This window comes from Podarcis bocagei, assembly GCF_964188305.1.
Source record: "Podarcis bocagei genome assembly, chromosome: 6".
NCBI lineage: Eukaryota > Metazoa > Chordata > Lepidosauria > Squamata > Lacertidae > Podarcis > Podarcis bocagei.
In genome coordinates this window covers 40,649,474-40,672,644 of record NC_138130.1, presented here as the reverse complement: position 1 = coordinate 40,672,644, position 23,171 = coordinate 40,649,474, and the positions used below count along the sequence as shown (strand labels likewise).

At 42.3% G+C, this 23,171-nt stretch overlaps 3 protein-coding genes across 7 annotated transcripts in view; all 3 read left to right on the top strand.

Moving 5' to 3' along the window:
* PIR (pirin) overlaps nucleotides 1-1,241 on the top strand; it is a 30,317-nt gene extending 29,076 nt beyond the window's left edge. For all 3 annotated transcript variants that reach the window (XM_081198144.1, XM_081198143.1, XM_081198145.1), the window contains exon 10: nucleotides 850-1,241. In XM_081198144.1, coding sequence (XP_081054270.1) covers nucleotides 850-965 — 116 coding nt within the window. In that variant the 3' untranslated portion in view covers nucleotides 966-1,241. The remainder of the gene's footprint in view (nucleotides 1-849) is intronic.
* Nucleotides 1,242-1,539: 298 nt separating this feature from the next.
* Nucleotides 1,540-16,141, top strand: VEGFD (vascular endothelial growth factor D). The gene is given in 8 exon segments (XM_081198156.1): nucleotides 1,540-2,149; nucleotides 8,307-8,517; nucleotides 11,399-11,589; nucleotides 12,194-12,342; nucleotides 13,547-13,652; nucleotides 14,972-15,001; nucleotides 15,004-15,173; nucleotides 15,469-16,141. Coding segments are annotated over 8 exon segments (1,065 nt in total). The 5' UTR covers nucleotides 1,540-2,068; the 3' UTR covers nucleotides 15,596-16,141.
* Nucleotides 16,142-17,851: 1,710 nt separating this feature from the next.
* ASB11 (ankyrin repeat and SOCS box containing 11) overlaps nucleotides 17,852-23,171 on the top strand; it is a 9,325-nt gene continuing 4,005 nt past the window's right edge. Inside the window, exons 1-3 of one of the 3 annotated variants that reach the window (XM_081198134.1) lie at nucleotides 17,852-18,211; nucleotides 21,233-21,312; nucleotides 22,494-22,601. In XM_081198134.1, the coding sequence (XP_081054260.1) occupies nucleotides 18,034-18,211; nucleotides 21,233-21,312; nucleotides 22,494-22,601 (366 nt within the window). In that variant the 5' untranslated portion in view covers nucleotides 17,852-18,033. Of the gene's footprint in view, nucleotides 18,212-19,391; nucleotides 19,653-21,232; nucleotides 21,313-22,493; nucleotides 22,602-23,171 lie in introns of those variants that run through there. The other 2 variants (XM_081198133.1, XM_081198135.1) reach the window with 2 other exon arrangements.

Genomic DNA, 23,171 nt, shown 5'->3' with positions numbered 1-23,171 from the left:
TGCATATGATCTTGATGCACACACGTGTAAAGTGACCGAGAACTTGCGTGTGTTGTGGCCTGAGGGGGGGACCCTGGGCTTCACCTGAATCTGCAGGCCTTTGCCTGCGAGTGTCTGTGGAAACAGTTCTAGAGAAGACTTGAAGGTTGATAGCAATATGTTCCTCCCTCTGCCTTGCTCTGCCCTCTCCACCAGATGCAAACCATGGCAAACTCCTCCATCATTTAGAGCATGGTGGCTAACAGTCTGTGGTACAAGGGCCACAGTCACCCACGGCCAGTCCATATGGGGCTTCATACAAGCAGTGGGCGTGCTCACCCCACAGCCCTCCTCCTTATCAACCAAACAATCTGATGACCAGGAAGGGGACAGTTTGCATCCCATCAGGGTGCTGTGCTCCACACACATATCTACCTCATCTCCCCCTCTTTTTGTTGCAGTGGCCAAAATCAGTGGGTTCAGGGGGCAGGAAAAAAATTGGTTGGGGGCCAGATGGGGCACCCAAAGTATTGATTAGCTGCCCCTTATTTATAGGGTCAGATATTCCCCCTCCACAACCAGCATGTGTGGAATCCCCAAGATTTCCCTTTAATGTGAAGAAGGGAAAAGAAGAACCTGTCGTCAAATGCTATTGAGCAATCCTTGCTCAGTTGCTCGCTCAGCAATCCGTTGATTTGGTGCAACCTCTATGCCAGCCTTCAACGCAGCTGAGCCCTTGGGAATGAATCTGGGGACCAAAAAGGAGGAGGAGACAGGAGAAGGAATGAGTTGCAATTTGAATTCATCTACAGAAAGCCTAAAGCCCAGAATAATTAAACACTATCCTGAATTTTGCAATCTATATCTTAGGTCCATTTGTGATGAATACACAGGAAGAAATTCAACAAGCCTTTAATGACTTCAGAAATGCAAGAAATGGATTTGAGAGAGCCACCACTTGGAAATCAAAGATTGGAAACAAATGATGTGGGGTAGCAGAACCCAGGCTGACTGGCTTTTTTAAAAACAATTTTCCAGCTGTACACCTTGATCTTTACTGCATTTACTGATTCCATTTGCTTCATTAGTACTGATCATGTGGGTTTGCCAGATTGAGCCCAAATAATATTTCTAGTATGCCTGGAGCCAAAGTTAGCTATTAGAGTGTCATAGACGGGTACAGCTCCATTTTTATTACTCTGAGATATACATGATATATAAACATTCTGTTTATCTGTAATAAAAAATGTTTTCATCTAAAACATAGTCTCATGCCCTTTCTTTGTAAAAGCACTGCTTTAATAAATGAAATGGTTTTCTCAAAATCCTTACAACACAGAAAACGTAAAGGAAAGGTGTGTGTGTGTGTCTGTGTGTAGCTGTATGTATACTTGGTAAGACCATGTGCTGAAGTTTCATGTTTCAGGTAATACCTTTTAAAATAATGGTGGCACACATTGCATCGGTTAGTTTAGTAAATACTACACCATTGGTAGGGACAGAATGGGATAGGAGCCAACATGTGACTCTTGTTTTCTGCCAGTGTCTGTATCAGATTTAAGACGCAGGCTTCTGCAGGCTTCCATGAAGACTGTGAAAAAAAGTTTCAATACAGAGAGTTGGATTACAGCTCTCTCTAGCTCAAAGCATCGGCCGTCCTACTGCCGTCTTAAAAGGAAGCTTGTAACATGGAGCACCAAACCCCCTCAGCAGATTTTAACCTTTCCTGGACCACGAATTAATTTTGAGTTTCTCTTTGTGTCCAGGTGGGAAATGGATTGATTATTTTTTTTAATAGACTGGAACCTGTATTTGCCTGCTTCTGGAAACATTTTTTAACTTTTGTATTTTTATTATATCTAAAAAGTACCTACAAGAAAGAGATGACATTGTTTAAGTGAATTTTACCCTTCTTTTTTAACTGTGCTGTTTACATCTCGTGTATACTCTTTAAGTTTACGTGGAGAGTAAGATTCAGGGTATGCATTTTTAAAAACAATAGCAGTTCGTAGAGAAATGAATTTCGAAACGTTCTTCTCCAGCTGTGTGACTTCAACTGTGTAGCAAAGTGTGGACGTTAACCACAAGGATGTACAAGCCGTGGACAACTGTAAACATATTTATAGTGTCTTTTCTACATCTGCAAGGTTCTGAACATGGATCTGTAAAGGTAAGTGGGCTTTATTTTGGAATTGTCTGCATCTCGAGACCACATGGGTTTTCCTGTCTGAAACGATCTTCGGACTACAGTGGCACTTTTTAAAGTTCTTTCTGGGGTGACTCTTAAGTATTGCATAAATAAACAACTTTTACACGTGTAACACCATCGGAGAAGATTTAACAGCACGGTCCAGCCAATTTAAGCATTTTTCTGACCTGCCAGATTTCCAAGGGGAAGACTAAAGTGCATGTTTAACTAACCCATTGAAATAAATAGTATTTAACTTTTGGCTGACTTCTGCCTTAAGGAGTATATAGAAAACAGGAATGTAATGAATCTACATTCACAGCTGATTGATACTTTTCTTTTTGGGCCACTTAAAAATATATTGTGTTAAACGATAATTCATTTTCAGCAGTGGCAGATGGCCAAATGGAACCTTTTTGAGAATTCCAGTATGACAGAACTTTTTTGAAATAACATAGCCTTCTCTTAAATTGTTTCATCTGCAGTCAGTGCTTTTGCTGCATCTCTCCAAACAATTTGTGCATTACCTGTAAGCTTTCTCTTTCTTTGGCAAGATTAGGAAGGTTGTCTTTTTGACCTATCAGTCACTCTCTTTTTGCACGGATCCACTTGGAAAATAATTAGGTTTTAAATACTGTTCCCAAATAACGTATTTGCTACTACCCTTTAATATCTAGTTCCTAGAAGTTTTTGTCATTCCAGGATATTGTCAAATGTATATGTGTGTGATTAGAGAAACTCCTTACTGCTGTATAATGTACCAATCCAGTCTGAATAATTAAGGCTGAATTCCTACATGGTTTGAGAAGTAATTCTTTGCCAGATCTGATATGGAAAATGCCTTCTAAGGTTGGTTCATGATGTAAGCTTTCAAAAGATAATATTCTAGCCTCCCTTACAACTTCATTGTGTAAATAACATATTTACGAGACTTTGAAAGTTTTAAAAAGGTATCAGTGTTCCTCATTTCCTTAACTTGTTACATTCTACTGTTAGCTTCTTCAGTAAATAAGAAAACTGAATTGAAGATTCAAGCAAGAATCCTGTTATGTTCCCATTAACGGGGGGGGGGGGATGTAACTGCTGGCATTTGGCAAAAATGTGAATCAGCCAGGCCCCAGGGTATTTCTGCAGTATAATGATATAATGCCAATTATATTGCAGAAGCAACATGGATATACTGTGTAGGTCAAACTAAAAAGAGAGAAGGAGGGTTATCATTACTTCCTGCTAGAGTAGAAGTCAGCCTTTCTGGTATCCTCCATGAAATGATTTTCTTTTAACTTATCAAAATACATTTATTGTTAATAAAATTAAGGCTGCAAACCTATGTTATGCATAATTGCTTGGGAGTGAGCTCCACTGTTGACCGTCCTTGCATAAGGATTGGGCTGCCAATGATTTCTACATAGGAACGAGAATAGGCTATTTTGTTAAATCTCCGGAGGTTTTGAAATCGTTCTTTTTTACACCAATTACCTATTATTTGCTGATTTTTCTATAGTTTGGAATATATTTCAGCTGATGCAATTCTATACCTGCCTACTCAGAAGAAAGCCCCATTGAATTGCAGGGGGCTTATTTCCAGGTCAGTGAGTACAGAATTGCAGCCTGTGGCTCAAAAGTACTATGAAACATTTTGAGTGGCAGGTTATTCTAAATCTCAGCGACATCAAGCAGCTCTTCTTTCATATAGAACTATGGGCAGCTTGGTGCGAAGTAGATTGATGGACTGGACTGGCTTTACAATCCTCTTGGCAGGGATCTTTATGCTACAGAGAAGAGCCCAAGCAGTGGCGTAGCGTTGGTTGTCAGCACCCGGGGCAAGGCAAGTAATTTGCGCCCCCTAACCCGTGGATTTTAGCACTCAAGTGCGAGCGCCCCCCCCCCAGATGTTGCACCCAGTGCGGCCGGCCCCCCCCTGCACCCCCCATGCTACGCCACTGAGCCCAAGCTTAAATTATGTAGGGCAAATGCCTTGAAACACCTATGTGCAGAATTCCCTTTAAAAACATAAGAAGATCCCTGCTGGATCACACCCCAAGACTCATCTGGTCTGCCTATGTTTTAAAATTTCCCAGCAGTGTGTGGCAAAAAGTGTTGGTTTCCCTCACCATATCATATTACAACAGCAGTGTGTGTGTGTGTGTGTGTGTGTGTGTGTGTGTGTGAGAGAGAGAGAGAGAGAGAGAGAGAGAGAGAGAGAGATATTTCCTGAACTTTACACAATGACTGTAGCCTGCCTAACATGGGCTTGGTCCCAGTATGACAGCAAGTTGAAGCCTGTGTTTCATTAGACAAAGAGAGAGGATCTGCCTCTGTGTGTGGAGTTAGGACCAGAGAGGTGTTGGAGTTTAAATACAGCTCAGTGCTGCATACCTGAAGCAGTCAAGTCCAGCGGGAGTGCCTATATAGTTGGCTCTCTCTTATGTAGTGTTGCTGTTCCTGTAGCCCACAAATGCTGGGCTTGGCACCCAACTCCATCACTTCATAAAAGGCCAGACACTGTGCCCTCTGGGAAAGAAGAGGAACCATTGCTTTGGCAGTGCCCCTGACCTGTAAAGACAGCTGCTCTGGTTTGGCCCAGTTCAAGCAGAGCTCCTCCCACATGCTTGGACCAATAGATGGAGAGACCACAGAGGAAGTTTTGGAAGAGGTAAGAGCTTGGAGAGACAGAACAATGCCTCTCTTGTTGGGTAGGGAGAGTAGCCAGCAGGCACCGGGTGGGAGAAAGTGGAATTTAATCATCTCCAGGAAGCAGCAAGGCAGAAGAAACACTCTGTGTGTGTGTGTGTGTGTGTGTAGGCTCTTGTCTGGGCAAAGTAGCTTCACAATTCTCCCCTCTTAGCATTTGTGAACCTAATGAAAGGCAGTGACACCCAGGGCCGGCCCACCCATGAGGGAAGGTGAGGCAATCGCCTCAGGTGCAAGAATCCAAAGCGGCAGAGAATCCCAATGTAGATCTTCATCCCACTCGCCATTTCCAATGTCGCTCTTCACTCCCCGCTTCTTCCCTGGTTCCAAGCAGGAGTTCAGAGCCAATGTCCAGGCTTTCCTTTGACCAAAGCCAGGACGTTTGCGGTAAATCTCCAGGACTCCATCTGCCTTAAAAAGGTACTTGACCCTATGGATGTGTTCACTGAGCAAAGAAGATTCAGGCTGTTTATTGAGAGCCCTTTTTCTCCCAGACAGCTGTTCCAGAAAGAGCTACGAGGGGAAGTTTGGCAAAGCCAAATCTGAAGAGCAGGTGCTGTAAGAGACGGTTTCTTCAATATGTTTCTTCTGCCCTAGGGAAGAAGGGAGCACTGTACTTTTTAGGGATCCAAATCGAACTTTCAGGCTTGGATAGTCAAGTGGCCCATTTTTTTTGTATGCAGTTTTGACTAATGTATTCATTTTTGCAAACAGTGTCCCCACATTATCATTTTTGTCTCCCTCCCCCACTAATATATTCATTTTATGCCCACCTTCCCCTTAAGTATGCTTTGTTGTAAACATAGTTTGGTGGGAACTCAGAATAACTCAGTTGATAGAGCATGAGACTCTTAATCTCAGGGTAATGAGTTCGAGTCTTGCCTTGGGCAAAAGATTCCTGCATTGCAGGGGGTTGGACTAAATGACCCTTGTGGTCCGTTCTAACTCTACAGTTCTATGGATTGCTGCATCACAAAATTCAGGTAAGTACGAATTTTAAAGGATGTCTATGTTTTAGTTCTTTTATTGTTTCAGAAAGTGAAAACTTGATAGATTCACCTTTAAATGTGCACTGAATTTAATTTCTCCTCCTATACCTAGGTGGCCAGCTATCAAACCCTGCCCTAACCCAGTAAATAGCCAGGCCACCTCAACACAGCTCAACCGATTAGCTATGGGGATATTCTCTATTTACACGCCTGCTTAATTAGCAAAATTTGAGAGATGAGAGATCAAAGTTATTTTTCATTTAATACAGCAATTGGAAACACAGCCCAATGTTCCAGGGCTACCACCACAAATTACATTTCATGGCATGTGCTGTGAATATTTATTTCCTTAGGAGTTAAGAAATTTTGTAAAGTACACATGTTGTCAATGAACATATTTATTGGCTTTCTGAACCCTCTGCTCGTCTAAATTCCTTGTGACTAAAAGTCATGATGAGCAACGGTTTCTACATAAAATAAATGTGGTCACAATATTCCGGAAAATTGATCCCGTCAATTCCCCTGAGGAGTGACATTCTTCTTTGGTAAGTCTTGAAAGAGAGCCCTCTCTTTTAGGCTGTTACCATGCACCATGTTTTTAAAACGGCAAGAGCAGATAAAAAGCACATGTTTTTAAACATCCCACCGCATGTCCTTGATGGACTTATCACTTTGAGGGGGAGTGGGGAAGGTAAAGGGAACTTGGAGAGCTTTATCCAGCCCAGGCCTTTTTTATTCATGAAAATGAGTAGAAAGATATGCCCTCCCTTTCCAGTGCTTCAAAGTTCACAAGAAATACAGTTGTGTATTTGACTTGGTTTTTAACAATGTGGCAAGCTCTTACAATAAATTGAAAACAAAAATCCCAAGACACAGTAGCTAAGGAAATATGAGTAGCTTTCAGCTATTGTATATATTCCATTTTGGGGGGGAAATGGCTGGAGCCACCAACCAGGGTCTTGTATCTCCTGGATTGACATTTTTGGTACTGCTTGGTCATAATCATCTTCCACATACCAGTGGCATGGCACTGTGTGTGTGCCAGGTTAAGGAGCTTATACAGCTTGGTTCCTGGGTTGCTTGAAAGCAAACCATGTTTGATTAATGTCCTCAAATAATTCATAATTCCCCGTGAGTCGATGCTGCAGAGTGTGAAGACCACGGGTGCAACTTCAGGAGACAATAGGGTCTTCTGAAATGGACAGTCATAAGTTCCTAAATTTACCTCCCAGTTCTTCTCTCACTGCTCTCTTGTTATATGCTGGGCCAAAAGCTTGGCAGTCTCCCTGGGAACCTAACAGGAAGACACAATCTGTGTTAATGCTGTGAGCACTTCTGTCTTGTGCATGCAACAGTACTGCTTTACACATCAAGTTAACTGTAAAATGTTATGGACATTGTTGAATGTTTTTCATGGCTACTGTAAGTCAGTAGTAGATAGGTAGCCGTGTTGGTCTGCCATAGTCAAAATAAAAAAATTCCTTCCAGTAGCACCTTAAAGACCAACTAAGTTAGTTCTTGGTATGAGCTTTCGTGTGCATGCACACTTCTTCAGAATGTGTATCTGAAGAATGTGTATCTGAAGAAGTGTGCATGCACACGAAAGCTCATACCAAGAACTAACTTAGTTGGTCTTTAAGGTGCTACTGGAAGGAATTTTTTTATTTTTACTGTAAGTCAGTTCTTCATGATTCTACTGACTGGATATATGTTTGTTTATCCCAAGGCACTTCTTGGTATGCTAGGGGAATTCTTCATATTTCTTTTCTATGATTAGGAATTCTTGATCAGATTTGAACAAGGGACAGACTCCTGACATTTTGGATTATTTATCCAGCAGTATCTCAAGGAGCACCTCTCCCCTTATGAATAGACCCTGCAACCATCATCGGAGTCCTTTCTTTGTGTGCCTCTTCCAGGAGAGGTCTGGAGGGCGGCAACACGAGAACAGGCCTTTTCTTTGGTGGCCTCCCATTTGTGGAATGCTCTCCCCGGGGAAGCTTACCTGGTGCCTTCATTACATATATTTGGTCACCAGGCAAAAACATTCCTCTTCTACCAGACCCTTGGCTAATTAAACAACCAATGGCTTTTATTGCTTTTGTTGTTAGTATGCTATGTATTTTTGTATTTTTATATTGTAAACTGCCCTGTGATGCTAGGATGAAGGGTGGTATATAAATTTAGTTAATAAATAAATAATAGAAAAACCATGGGTTGGTGATCCCATATCTGGGATCCTTTGTAACCAATTCTTTAGTTACAAACCTTAGAAAATAACACCTCCTTTAATCCAAGAGTGATTATTTAACCCAGCCTGATATATATTTTAAAGTCTATATTTTTACAGTCTATATTACATTTGCATATTCAACAGAAATGTGTGCTCTTTCCTACCTAAGGTCTATATATGTAGGCACAGGACTGATCTTCTGTTTCCGCCCCCTTTCTTACAGAGAACGTCACTTTCTGCCCTGGAGTGGTCAGAGCAGCAGATCAGGAAAGCTGCTAGCCTGGAAGAGCTTCTTCGCATCACCCACTCTGAAGACTGGAAGCTTTGGAAGTGCCGGCTAAAGCTCAAGGGCATGGCCGCTCTGGATTCCAGATCAGCCTCGCATCGCTCCACGAGATTTGCCGCTGCTTTCTATGATATTGAGATACTGAAAGGTAGGCTCACAGTTTATGAACTGAATATTTCTGGATCCACAGTGACATATGTCGGGCTGCTGTCTTGTTCGTATGCAGAGCTGACCCACCCATGAGGCTGGGTGAGGCAGCTGCCTCAGGTGGCATCCTGCAAGAAGCATCACCCCTCTTCCACCCCGCAGCTTTGCCACTGGTCTTCTCCCTGGTCTCTAGCAGCTGTGAAGGACTGGCAGCAAAGCTCTGCAGAACACCTCCTACCAAGTTGGCGAGAGGACAGGCATTGCTGACAAGTCGGTGGGAGATTCGTCCCCCTCACCGGGCAGTGTGGTGGGGCTTTGGTCGGCTTTTCCTGATGGGAAGAGTCAATCCTAACTCCACTGCTGGGCAGGAAGTGGAAATCAAGAAAGGATCTTTCCTCACCACCACCCATACCCTGGTCCGATGAGGAAGACTTACAGAGTTTGCGCTCGCATCTGGGGTGTGTGGGTGTGGTGGGGTGGCGGCTGTGAGACGTTTCTCTTTTTTGTGTGTAAGTTTTTTTTATTTGATTTTTAACAAATATAAACACACATAAAAAATAATTCAAGATCCATATATCGAGATTGCTCTGAATCTCCTGACTTCCCCCTTCCCTTCCATGGGTCCTAATAATAATATTTATAACTGCATATCAATACTTATCCAAATTTTAACCATCCAAATTATCCATACTTTTGAGAGATGTTTCTCCTCAGGTGCCAAAAGGTCTCGGGCCACCCCTGTTTTTATGTGAAAGGCAGGTTGTTATATGCATTTTGTTTTTGTGCCTGAAGTACACACACACACACACACACACACACACACACTTACTGATGGGTCTGTTCCTTGTTCATAAGGTTATGTCAGTGCTCTGAGTGCTACAAGGAGGAAGCTGTCTTTTTTTAAAAAAAAAATCCATTTGAAAATAAAGTAAAATAATATTTTAAAAAGTCAAAAATGGTACGGATAGGAGTCACCATGTGTCTAGAGATTTCCCAGACACTGTCCAATATGTATTGATATAGCATAGCCACTATACCGAAAGCATCCCACAACCGTGTTTGTGGTGCTTGTTTGGCTGGGAGGAAATGACATTTTGTCAGCAATAAAGCAATGGACTTTTTTTTTGCTTGGGGTGCTACCCTGGGAAAAGCTGCATGGATCCCTGGAAGGAAAGCATAAGCCATGGAGCATTCATTCCATGATTTAATGTGCTCACCTGGAAAGGTGTCTACAAACTTGCAAATTCACACCCTGAAAAAAACAAAACAAAAAATGCAATGTGCTGAAAGGGTGCTTGATCGAAGTTCTGAGTTTGAAGTGCAGACAGGTGTCAAACCCATTGTTGCAAGATCTGTATCAGGCATCCCGTCTCACGTGTGCTGAATGCAATATGGGCAGTGGCCTTACGTACCAAAGGAGACCAAAAAGAGGAGGAATGTCCTCTAAGCCTGCCACAGACTTCTTTAGATTTTCTGCACAAAACTAGGTATTTTTCTTTGTTTCCGCTCACAACACAGTTCAAGCAATGATGCTCTAAACAAAGCATTTTTCCACTGCAATGAAAAATGTAAACAGACAGCAATATTTAAAAGGAATGTGCCAACAGCAGCTTGAAATGCAGAAACATTCAAATGCCTGTTTTTATTAGGTGTGCCCTGATGTAAAACACTTTATCAGCTTGGACTTTTCTGGGCAGGAGCTTCCTGGACATCTGTTCTTACAAAGAGAGGAAGAAACAGAGACTAAAACATTGGAAAGGATGCCATGGGCTCTGGTCATACCCTACGGGTGTGCTGTGGCATCTGCATTTTTGTAGTTAGACCAAAGGTTGCTAATTCCTGAACTGGCCCTTATAGCTGTCCCTTTTAACAGCCATTTGATCAGGTGACCAAAGAGCAGGTCATAATGTCTGCCACCATGTTATGAAAAGATTCACCTGCCCCCTTTGAGCTCATCAGATACGTGTTAAAAGGTCAGGAGAAGGCCAGACATTATTCCCACCCCTTTTCTGGCCAGTTACATCAGAAGAGATTGACTAGATCAGGCCAAGGGCCCAGTGCAGTCTAGCATCCTGAACTCACAGTGACCCAACCAGATGTCTTGGAGAAACCCACAAGCAGGGCCTGAAGGTCACCATGTTCTCCTCAGCTGTGAGTCCCTGCAACTGGTATTCATAAGCTTCATGTCACCCCAAGCTGGATCCAATGATGGCATTGGATCATCAGTGTTGGGCAGCATTGTGTGGATCTGGCAGATCATGAGGTTAGTTACCACGTCAGTCCTGCACCTCTAAGGGGCCTGATGACAAAATCTATCATATCTGGGTTTTACAGAACACATTGTAAAGCACAGAAAGGATAAGGGGAAAAATTATAACTACATCAGCTATGGTGGTCAGTTGGTAAAGCTCTCACTGTTATTGAAGCAATTCAGAATTGATCATGATCCCTCTCTTTCCAAACTGCCATTTCAGAGGTGAGTGTGCATCCCTGCAGGCCAACAGGGGACCATCCAAACACAGAAAGGAAGCACAAACTGGTTTGCAGCAGTGCCAGGTTTTTACAGGGAAAACTCATGGGAGAACCATGTCTATCAGACAGCCCAGTGAGGACTGAGCATGGCCATGAAATGTTGACCAGCTGTTGCAGGGGTGGGTGGGAATGAAATACCATGGCAGAGGGAGCACTCCACTCTGCCGCATTTCATTGCACAACTAGCTTGGCTCATTTATATTAATAAACAGCAGATGTCATAATGTTGTCAAAGTGCAGTGCTGCATCTCACACAGCTACGAAGGACTCAAGAGAGCAAGCCAGTGAGCTGGTGAGCCCAGTTGTGTGATGGCAATTGCTGCTTTTAGAATGGCTCCTTTGTTCTCCAGTCATAGATGAGGAGTGGCAAAGGACTCAGTGCGTGCCGAGGGAGACCTGTGTGGAAGTTGCCAAAGAGCTGGGCATGGCCACCAATAAATTCTTCAAGCCTCCTTGTGTGAATGTCTACAGATGCGGAGGCTGCTGCAATGAAGAGAGCCTAAGCTGCGTGAACACCAGCACATCTTACATATCTAAAATGGTATTTGGACTTTTTTCTACTCTTCTGCAGTTTGTTTCTCCTTAACCGTCAAATCCTATGCAGGTTGGCTTTGAAGCAAGCCCCTCTTAATGGAATAGACTCATAGATAGCTCTTTCCTAAGTAAGTGTGTGTAGGAAGACCAGCCACCCAACGGGGTGTCCTCTGGCGTTGAACTCCCATCAACCCCAGCTGATAGGAGTTGTAACCCAAAACACGCAGAGGACGCCATGTTGGGGAAGAACAAGGCCATGAAAGTTGTCCATAGCTATGAATCTATTCACCATGGCAGAGGAAGTGTGGCTGTCCCACATTCATTCAAGTCTGTAGAACTATAGACTCCACAATGTGAAGAGGAGGACATGGCGTGAACACATGACAAGGAGCTGCAGACTATCAAAGATTTCAGGTACATGTTAGACTCATGCCCATCGCATGTCCTTAGGGGTGAATTGTAACTGAGGATTCCTAAGATGAAGCTCAGTCCACTACCGGTATTTTGCTTCATTGAGCAGGAAATGTGGAGGCTATTTAACAATGAGGGGAGGCTATTTAACGATGAGTTTTAATAGGAGTAGTGAAAAATGCTGTATTTCATCTTTCCAGCTCTTTGAGATTTCAGTTCCTTTAACAAATGTGCCAGATCCGATTCAAGTCAAAATTGCAAACCACACTGGTTGCAAGTGCTTAACAAATGCTCAGCGTCCATCGTACACCATCATACGAAGATCTGTTCAATATCCAGAAGAGGATAGGTAAGATGGGCAGTCAGTCTTCTCTCTATCCCATTTTTTTAAAAAGATACACAATCAGTCATGAAGCTTTTCTGAGTGTTCATGAATTGTATGCTTTGTTCTAAGATCAGCGGTTATCCGATGTTTTTAAAAAGTATGTTTTTCAATGCTACAAAGAAAAGTTAATGGCTGCTTGGAAAAGCAATGTAGAAATATGTTACATAACGCATAGACTTCTCTTCTAGCAGCATTTTTTAATTACTGTGGCATCTTTAATATTTACATTTTTTAAAAAGAGAGTCAAAACTGTCACAGGCAGCTGTGGCAAATTAATAAACAGCAGGCAGTTGGAATGTATCGAGGCCCCAGTTTGATGACTTAGCAAATGCAATTCCTTGAACTGTTCCTTTGACGGCAATGAGGCTTCTGGTCGAAGTTCCTAAGACATGTCTCTAAATGCAGAAGCTTCTCAACAGACTCTGAGCCCCAATACACCACAGCCATGTGCCGTCTGTCTACTTAACTCAGCCTTTCCCCAACCTGGTACCTTCCTGATGTTCTGGGCTGTAACTACCATCTGCTTCATCCAGCATGTTTGTGCCGGCTGGGGATGATGAGAATTGTAGTCCAAAATATGTGGAAGGCACCAAATTGAGGAACCCTAGTTTAATGTATTTGACTAGGTGTAGGGACACGGGTGGCGCTGTGGGTTAAACCACAGAGCCTAGGACTTGCCGATCAGAAGGTTGGCAGTTCAAATCCCTGTGACAGAGTAAGCTCCCGTTGCTCGGTCCCTGCTCCTGCCAACCTAGCAGTTCAGAAGCATGAAGTGCAAGTAGATAAATAGGTACCGCTCCGGTGGGAAGGTAAACGGCATTTCTGTGCGCTGCTCTGGTTTTCCAGAAGCGGCTTAGTCATGCTGGCCACATGACCCGGAAGCTGTACGTCGGTTCCCTCGGCCAATAAAGTGAGATGAGCGCTGCAACCCCAGAGTTGTCTGCGACTGGACCTAATGGTCAGGGGTCCCTTTATCTTTACCTTTAATTAATTTGACTAGCCCCCTCCCCCCGCCAAGCTGGCTCTCAAATGCCATTTTTGCATGTATTTATTTGAATATTTATATACCACACTTCCATAAGAAACATATAACGAAGCGGTGTGTATACATCAGTTACTTTTTAAATGTGTTCTTAACATATTTATTTGGTCTTTTGTTTCCTTCTAGTTGCCCCCAAATAAACAAACTGTGTCGTAGTGGCTGGATGTGGGACAGCGATAAATGTGAATGTGTTGTAGACAAAGATCGTCCTGGCAGAAGGGAAGGTATATACTAGTACTACTTATATACACACTTTAATATTGAAATCTGGACCAGTTAAAAGAACAACATAACAACATTATGAACAACAACATTATGAAACTGAAATAGGTGGGCGGAGGTGACCCCCCCCCCACACACTTCTGTAACTCTGCATCCAGGAACAAAAGAGTAAATCTGGACAGATTGGTAGTTAAAAGCATTTTGCTTTTACTAGAATAAACTGAAATGAGAAGCTCAGTCAGACAGAAGTAACACTCCTTCATTTGAAGCAAAGCATTTCTCCTCCTCCCAGATACTCCCACCCAACTTTGCATGCACAGCGGGATCATCATCATCATCATCATCATCATTGATTATCCTAGGCTATGTGCACCTGGAAAGATAGTAAAATCTGGGCAAGTTTCAAGAGCAATTTCCTTATGATATGGCATTGAGAATCTGATGTTCAAAGCGGGTGGGAAGAAAATACTTACCAAGTGATTTCTAGCCATTGCTGAGACAAATACTGCCCCACCCCAGGAAGAGAAGCAACTCCAGATAATTGTGATTGCAATTAATGACCTGGACCAAAAGCGCTGCACAGCTAGCGCCAGATGTTCAAGGGTGCTTTGCACTTTGTTTTTCCTAAACAACCTCACCGCCCCATGCCACAAAGCAAACCATGTGGGAGAAACTAAGGAGGAGTTTGTGAAATTGTCATTAGGGTCTTCTATTCAAAAGGGGGAAGGCAAAAAGCCTGCAAAGCCAGGCTAAGCTAGCTCTTTAGAGCCCAACTGAAAAAAACACACACCCTAGAAAATGGCTGTGTATACATCATACACATAGTGCTGCAGGGGGGAACTGCAGTTCCTAGAATACTTGGGGTGTGCGGTACACTTTAAATGTATGTATATTGCTGTCATGACCTTTAAAGTCCGTATCCATACAGACTCTGTTTATTTCTGCTAGAATATCAACTTCATTATACAGTGGTACCTCGGGTTACAGACGCTTCAGGTTACAGACTCCACTAACCCAGAAATAGTACCTCAGGTTAAGAACTTTGTTTCAGGATGAGAACAGAAATTGTGTGGCGGCGGCGCAGCAGCAGCAGCGGGAGGCCCCATTGGCTAAAGTGGTACCTCAGGTTAAGAACAGTTTCAGCTTAAGAACGGACCTCTGGAACGAATTAAGTTCTTAACCCAAGGTACCACTGTAGTTACATTCTTTTCAAGCTGTGGATTCCATTGTTTTAATGGCAGGTTAATAGGAGTTCAGATTTCTGGACTCACAGTGCCATAAATAGTGCATTTTATAGGTTAAGTTCAAGTCTTGCTGTACACCTGCAGGATATTACCTTTGAGTGACACCCTTTATCTCTCTCATGTGCACCAAATATGAACTTTGATGAGGAAAATTGTGAGTGCACCTGTAAATGGAAATGCACTGGCAATTTATTTCAGAACAAAGAGAACTGCAGCTGTTACTTGTGTATGGAGAACCAAGACAGCTGCCTTCAGAAACACAAGGAGTTTAATGCAGAAACATGCAGGTAAGCCTTCCATTACATTTGAGTTCTATGCGGCATGCTTGGTCCACAGCCAGGTTGATTGATTCCCACCCCGGGTTGAAATTTGTACTAAATGATAGGGCTTGTGTAGCACGTAAATCTCCCATGTAACAAAATGATAATGAATGAAGATCTTCCATGCAATGTGGAGCCATTCTGTACCTCCCTTCACATGACCGTAATGGACATAGTCTTTTCATGCGTTCCTGTACATACTCCATGGAACAGAAGGGTGCACTTACCACATTGTCTTCTCTGACTTACTGTCTTCAAACAGCTGTGAAGACAAATGCCCATTCCAAGCCAGAATGTGCCCAACCGCTCGGCCGGCCTGCTCGAGGCACTGTTGCCGCCCAAGAGGGGGAAGAAGTCCTCACGGGTCCCAAAGCAGAGAAACACCATGACTGAGCTTTTGTTATCTCCTGTACTACCACTACCACACTGCTTTGCAAAGTAGCTGCCCACCATTGACTGTTAAACAATAATGATCATGGATATGGGTGGCTTTACTGCTAAAAAATACAATTAAAATCCAGTCTGTCTTCGTTATTAAGACGGCGAATGGATCTGCAAGGACATTGCCACCTGACTGCTGATATATGCTACAACAAACTTTATCCTTGTTCTGTAACAGACTACCAGAAAGACCTACGTTCATTGATGTTGTATGAAAAAGAAAGCGGCATGTTAGCAGCAATGGGGATATCTTTACGAAGCAACTTTGAAATGCAGAGAATAGTTCTATGCCTTCAACCTGCTTATTGGTCATATTTCTTTTTAGACCAACTTTTCCAGACCTTCTAAAATTTGGTTCCCTAATGCATTCAGCACTGAATGATTCGATCTACTGTCTATCTGTGTTTTATTATTTGGGTTTATCCTAGAACTACTGTCTGATGTGCCATATTTAAAATGTATATAGAAAAATAAAGGTACCAGTTATTAAGTAATATGCAGTGACGTGTATAATTTCTATGGCAAGCTTGGTCAGAAGGAATGAACTACGACTAGAGGTTTTCCTGTGCATCCTTTCATTCCATACACATGGAATAAAAATGTCCCCACACTCCTCCTTTTTAAAGAATTCTGTTCTACCACTCATGTGGTAAGACTTGGGGTGAAGCTAAATGCTAACCCTGCAGCAGGGGATTTTTTATTTGATGCTAGGGAAGGTTTCACCCTTCCCTCCAGATGTAATCCTCTCCAAAACCACTCATCTGCATTGCAATTAGCCTTCTTATTACTTTACACCCTGCTCCCAAAGGAGCCTAGGATGGCTTCTAAGAGATGCAACAATAAAATTACCTTAAAAACAATTCCAGTACAGATGCAGATGAGGAAAGATCTCAACTTAACAGGAGGGAAGGTCTTAAGCAGGCGCTGAGAAGGCGTCAAAAATGGCACCTTCCTAATATTCAAGGGGAGGGAATTCCAAAGGTAAGGCGCCACAGCAGGAAAGGCTTAATTCTTCCATTGTGCGGAAGGGACTTGCTGATAACAGTGGTATTTACAGGAGACCATCCCTCACCTGTGTGAGTGATCCACTGGATATATACGGCCCGAGGCCATAAGGAGAATAATGCACTAGATCAGGACTATGCCATGTGGGGATGGGAGCTTGAACCTTTTGCCTCCACCCCAGCCATGATCGGAATTGGATCTCACTCCCAACCCCAAGTCTGCTATTTAAAATGGACTGAAATCTCCCTTTGGCTCTGTTGGCTGGGTCTGCTGGGAGCTGAAGCCCAGCATGAATGGGCACAGGTTCCTTGCCTCTGGTTTAAAGGTTTGGCGGCTGAGAAAGCCAGTACTGTGTTTTTCAAATACTAGCTTCTTTAAGGGAAAGGACTGTATCTTAGTAGTAAGGCACAGTAGTAAGACCCCTAGGTATAGGGCGATATATAAATTCAATAAATAAAGAATAAAATGTACCAAATGTACCAGGTTCAATTCTGGCATCACTAAAGAAGGCTGTGGAAAAAACAAGCACTTAGCTTTTTCCCCTCACAAAGTGGTTTGACATTTGTCCAAATGGTTCTCTTTCTCCGTAAGACTCACTTGTGATGAGGTAGATGGGGGAGTTAAATGCAATTTGGAAAATGGCTTTCACAGAATGGCAATTTTGGGGGCCAGAAATTCATGCAATGATAATGGCTTGCAATTTTTTTTGCAGTAGCTTGCAGCAAATTATCATATATGGGCTAATCTCCTTTTAGTGTTAAGGGCAATTAACTGACCACTTTCATTAATGTCTTGTGGATGTAAACTGATCTAGACTACGGTAAGTAGGCATAAACCTTTCTTTCGGCCTGCCACACTGTGACAGATTACACAGGAAAATGTTGTATTCCAATAGCTCCACCTAGTGTTGTCTGGACATTATTAACAGGTTCCTAAGACACTGCAACTTCGAAACATACGAATTAAAAGAAAATGTTCTATGCAAATGTCCATAAAAATTAGCTCAAACCTAAATAAATTACTATATAAATTTAGGAATGCTGAATGCAGTGTTTCCTTGTGAGATCACAGGGCAGATTGTTCCTCTTTTAACAAATATTAAAATGGAATATACAAATAGAATACAGTGGGATGAAATAAACATGGATGAAATAAACATGAATTTGCACAAATCTGAACAGGAAGAGAAAAGCATTAAGCTTTTTTTTAATCCTAAGCATTGTTATTTAATATCAATAGCTTGCTTGGGACAAAAACAGGGTGTATTTTTGGTAACAGAGGAACATCAGCGGCCGGAGAGTTTAAAATAGATGTCATATGATACCAATAATAGTGAATGTAACTTAGGAGACCTGTGAAGTTATACAAAGGGCAAAACAAAATGGAAGGCAGTACGATACTCAATGCTTTCAATAACATTTATTTTGCAATCTTTGCTTTGTTTTGTTTCAAGCTCTTAATCAAAATCTCTTTGGCTTTACTGACCCATTTCTATATTGTGAAAGGGAACAGGAAAGAGGCTGCAAGGATAGCAGAAGAGATCTATGGAATAGCCCCAGGTAAAATTGTAGAGATAAATATTTAAAAAACTAACTGATCTAAAAAAAACCCAAAAAATCACTGAAATTGTCAAAAATTGATACTCATGACTGCATTGTAATCAAGCCGGTTGGAAATATAAATGTGTGTATGATTTTGTTAATACAAGCATAAGCTAGAATGAATATGTCTAAGATGAAGAATTAAAGATTAGCAGGGAAAACCAATGTGCTTCAATATAAGGTGATATTTATTTTTGTTATAGGAAATAAGGTTTTCTTTTTATTGTTATTATTATTTTAAAAGCCAGAATTCTGCAATGCTGCTATTTAAACTATTTCGGTATTTATTTAATACGGTCTTATTGTGGGTCTGTTGCATCATTATGCGTACAAAAATGTGAAAGATTTAGAATATGCCTTTTCTGAAAGAAGACACTTGCTGGGAGAGTAAAATGTCTGCTTGAACAGCAGTTGCACGTGGCTTGGCTCGCTTTTATTGGAGGGATGAAACTGGATTGTTCCTGCTTTCTCTGCCAAGCAGGGCAGCAAGTTTACAACTTTACTATATGTGAATGAATCACAAAATGTTAAGCTTGGGTCTTTGGCCAGATGTGTTGACTTAATGTCCTTCTGGGTTCATCGCAGTCCTGGCTACTTATGATTCATCCATGGCAATAAAATGATGGAGAATGCAGGGATAGGGGGTTTTAACATCATTTAAACTGACATTATCAAAAATCTTCCATTATCGCCGGCTTATTTCCTAGGCATTCTCATAGCCTTGCAAATACAAAGTTGTGCACGCTACAAATTTTAATCTGCAATGTCAAACATGAACAGGGGAGAAAAACTGCTTTTAAATACACAATTGCAACAATGTGGTTTTTCAAACATCAGTCATGGAGACAAAATGATCTGTAAATGATGCAATTATAATATTTATTAGGTATAATTTATTTGTGTCTAGGCTACATAAGTATCAATGAGCTGTCCCGTCGGAGTCAGTAAATCTGTCAGAAGCAGTAATGGTTATGAATGATATTATTAATCTCTCTACATTTTATGGCCTGCAGTTCCCACTTATCTCTGCAATTCTATAAGGTAGCATATGTTTATTTTCAAACACATCAGTTTCCCTCACTGAAGGCTTAAAAAAATAAAATAAAAACAATTCAGACGAAAAGGTATTGGTTATCTACGCTCTTTTTCTCTGCCACGTTGCCTTTTGCCAGTCTGTCAAACTGAGTATCGTTTTTCAAAACACCACCTGACCACCAGCTCTGACCTCGATTAGATTACTTACACATCGTTACCGCTAAGCTTTAAAGTAATGCTGTCCAGCGCTGCTGCATTTACTCTCAGAGCTTCATGAAAAATACCGTTTCCGGGATGCCTTCAGTACCTGGAGCCTTAAGAGGTGTACCTTATGGGAATTATATTTGTCATATGTTTCAAGGAGGTATGTTCTAGGTTGCTTAGAAAACTACAGCTCTCTTTGTGCAAATACATTAAGCAGCTGCATGTAGAAAGCTTGTACTTAAAAGACGGACACGTACAGATATTTATAGCCTGGGCCTGTTCTTGTTTTCATGGTTATATTTAACCCTCACATTTCGTGCTATTTTGTACGTTAATGCATCTCTTGTTTGCAGCATCACAGGTAAGGCAATATTTGCTCCTTTGAGCTTCATGGCTTAAGAGTATAAAGAGAGCCAAACCCAAGTTACGGAAAATGGAAGGTGATATCAATTAATCACAGAACTGGCACGGTTCTGCTTAATGTAACTGGAGCCCCTGCTCCAACTGCTATATATCACAATAAGAATTACATGGATTTACTGAGTGCACCTATTTATTCAGAAGTAAGTCACACTGTGCTCAGTGGGATTTGACTGCTAGATGTGCATGTAGGGCCATCTTTAGCATATGCGTCGCCGGGGTGCAAAGATCGGCCCAGAGCCCCCTTTTTTAGGGGGGTGAACTCAAAGTTGTTGACTTTGGGGGGGGGTTTTGCTCACCTGTAACAATGGTGCAGCAGAAAAAAACTGCTTTTGTTTGATGCTATGGAGTAACAGAGCAATGGAGGAGGGGTGGGGACTTACGCTCCATTGCTTTTCACTGCCACTGATAGAGAGGTAAACATTTGGCGCCCCTTGCACCCCCGGGTAAAGACAGCCCTGTATGCATGCACGAGATCACAACAGAAGTATGGTTGTTCTCTCTCTCTCTCTCTCTCCTTTCTTATTGACTCCAAATGGGCCGTGAAGGAACAGAAGTCTAGTCACCAGTTTCTGATTGATGAGTCTTGCAAAGTGTTTCAAATGGCTCTCTACTGGGGTCTTGCAATAGGTTTTGCGAGACATGACAACTGGCTGATGGTCAGGTTGTGCAGAGTGCTTTGAAAAGTGCTTTTTGTGCAGCCCACGTGGCTTGATTTCATTATGTTGTCAGGCAATCGACAGGCGGGTGGCCCCACCTACTTGTTAAATTTGGCCTACGGGAGGTGGGGGAGATAACGACCTAATGCTCGGTTCAGACACTGTTCCCTGCTCCATGTTAAAGCAAAATAATTTGCATTGGGCCACTGATGATGGTGAGTGGAGGAACATATATATGATGATATCAGAGCATGGTCATCATCATCATCATCATCATCATCATCATCATCATCATCTATATACTACCTATCCAAGGTTTCTGGGCAGAAAGTGATCCTGCATGTTGTAGCAAAGGAGAGAACTTGAGGATGCCATTTTCCCTCAAGAAATGCCCAAATAACATTCCTCTATAAAAAGGGGCATAATTGTATTTAAAGGTAAAGGGACCCCTGACCATTAGGTCCAGTTGTGACTGACTCTGGGGTTGTGGTGCTCATCTCGCTTTATTGGCCAAGGGAGCAGCGCATGGAAACGCTGTTTAGCTTCCTGCCAGAGCCGTACCTATTTATCTACTTGCACTTTGATGTGCTTTCAAACTGCTAGGTTGGCAGGAGCAGGGATCTCTGTTCTATAGACTTATCTTTCAGTGATCTTGTTTTAGGCTCATGGGCAGACAGATCTCCCCTTCACGAAGCCGCCTTTCAAGGGCGCCTCCTCTCATTGAAAACCTTGATAGCACAGGTAAGAAACCCTAATATACCGTACTTCCCTGATTTTACAATGCAATCCTACATGTCTACTGAGCAGCAATGAGACTTGCCCTCAGGTTAAATGTGTATAGGATTGCACCCCAAACATTCTATTCACAACAATGCATACAGACTACACAAATAAATTCAGTGTTGAGTGTGCAAATTCAAAACTGAACTGAGCAGAGCTTGCAAAGATTGCATGAAAGGGAATAAACTTAGGGCCAATTCACACAATGACTGCAGGTTGCCCAGGGTGTTTTCACCAAGATTTAGAAACAAAAATCCCCCTCCTTTTCCAGATCTGTTTATTGTAGTGGTGAAAGTGTCAATTTTTTGGAAAGACACAAGAGAGGGATAAGTTCTAGACTGCAGCTTGAAGTGTTGGCGTAGCAGAAGTCCAAAACCATGAATTCTTTAGAAGCAGCCGCGTTCAGTGGTGTAGCGTGGGTTGTCAGCACCCGGGGCAAGCAAGTAATTTGCGCCCCCTAACCCGTGGATTTGCGCCCCCTAACCCTAACCCCCAGATGTTGCGCCCGGTGCGGCCAGCCCCCCTGCACCCCCCACGCTACGCCACTGGCCGTGTTCATAGTTCTTTTTCTCCCAATGCAATTTTTCTTCACAAACTTTGCTCATGCTCACACCAGTTCAGCATCCATAAGGAGACAATGGGTGATTTATTAATAAATTTCTTACCATATTCTCTACTTACCTGTCTTCACACTGATTCCCCATAAAATTCTGTTTCCAGGGGAACTGAGCACATCAATTAGTTCATATTGTGGAGAAGGCTCTATTGCTGAGTAATGCTGCTGTGTAAAGAGTTTTTAAAAATTATTTTTAAAATTGCATTTTTATTTCACCTTTCCTTGAAGTAATGCAGAGTGGTATACATGTTCCCTCTATTTTATTCTCACAAGAGCCCCATGAAGTAGGTAAGTAGCAGGCCGATATTTTATACCTCTTGCATCCAATCTCTCTTCAGTTAGAGAAATTGGATTGCTTAAACTATGCTTGTTCTGGGAGAACTCTTGCAGATTAAATTTTGCTGAACCACAAATCTAACCACTGGAAAAGGGTGTTTTAATTCAAGCCAATATTAAATCCGTGTAGCTATACATTATTATTATTTTGGAACTGATTATTATCCATACCTTTTGTTCTCAACTGTAGGGGTTCAATGTGAACATTGTTACAATAGACCATGTTACTGCTCTTCACGAGGCTTGCTTGGGTGGCCATGTTGCTTGTGCAAAAGTGTTACTGGAACATGGTGCTCGGGTGAGTACTACCATGACCTCCTGGTTAAACTAGGCTTTATTTCAACAGGGTCAAAGCCCCAGTTTGGCACACCCTCCACGTGCATTTGTGTATGCACACAGAGGCTGGGAGCTTCAATGGTTGCCCCTCTGGAGGAGTCACCCAGGGCAAAAAACCTTGCTAGCCCCCTGTAGCTATGCCTCTGCTTTCCTGTACAGTGGTACCTCGGGTTACAGATGCTTCAGGTTACAGACTCCGCTAACCCAGAAATAGTACCTCAGGTTAAGAACTTTGCCTCAGGATGAGAACAGAAATTGTACTGTGGTGCCGCGGCGGCAGCAGAAGGCTCCATTGGCTAAAGTGGTGCTTCAGGTTAAGAACAGTTTCAGGTTAAGAACGGACCTCCAGAACGAATTAAGTTCTTAACCTGAGGTACCACTGTATGAGAGATGCTGCTTCAAAATGGGATCTAACAGGGGAACTGTGTGCATTTTGTATTATTGGGAATGTCCAAGAAGATAATCAAAATGGAAGAGTTAAAAGTAGGCACAAATACCATAAAAAGAAATCAATAACAAGAAGTGCTTGACT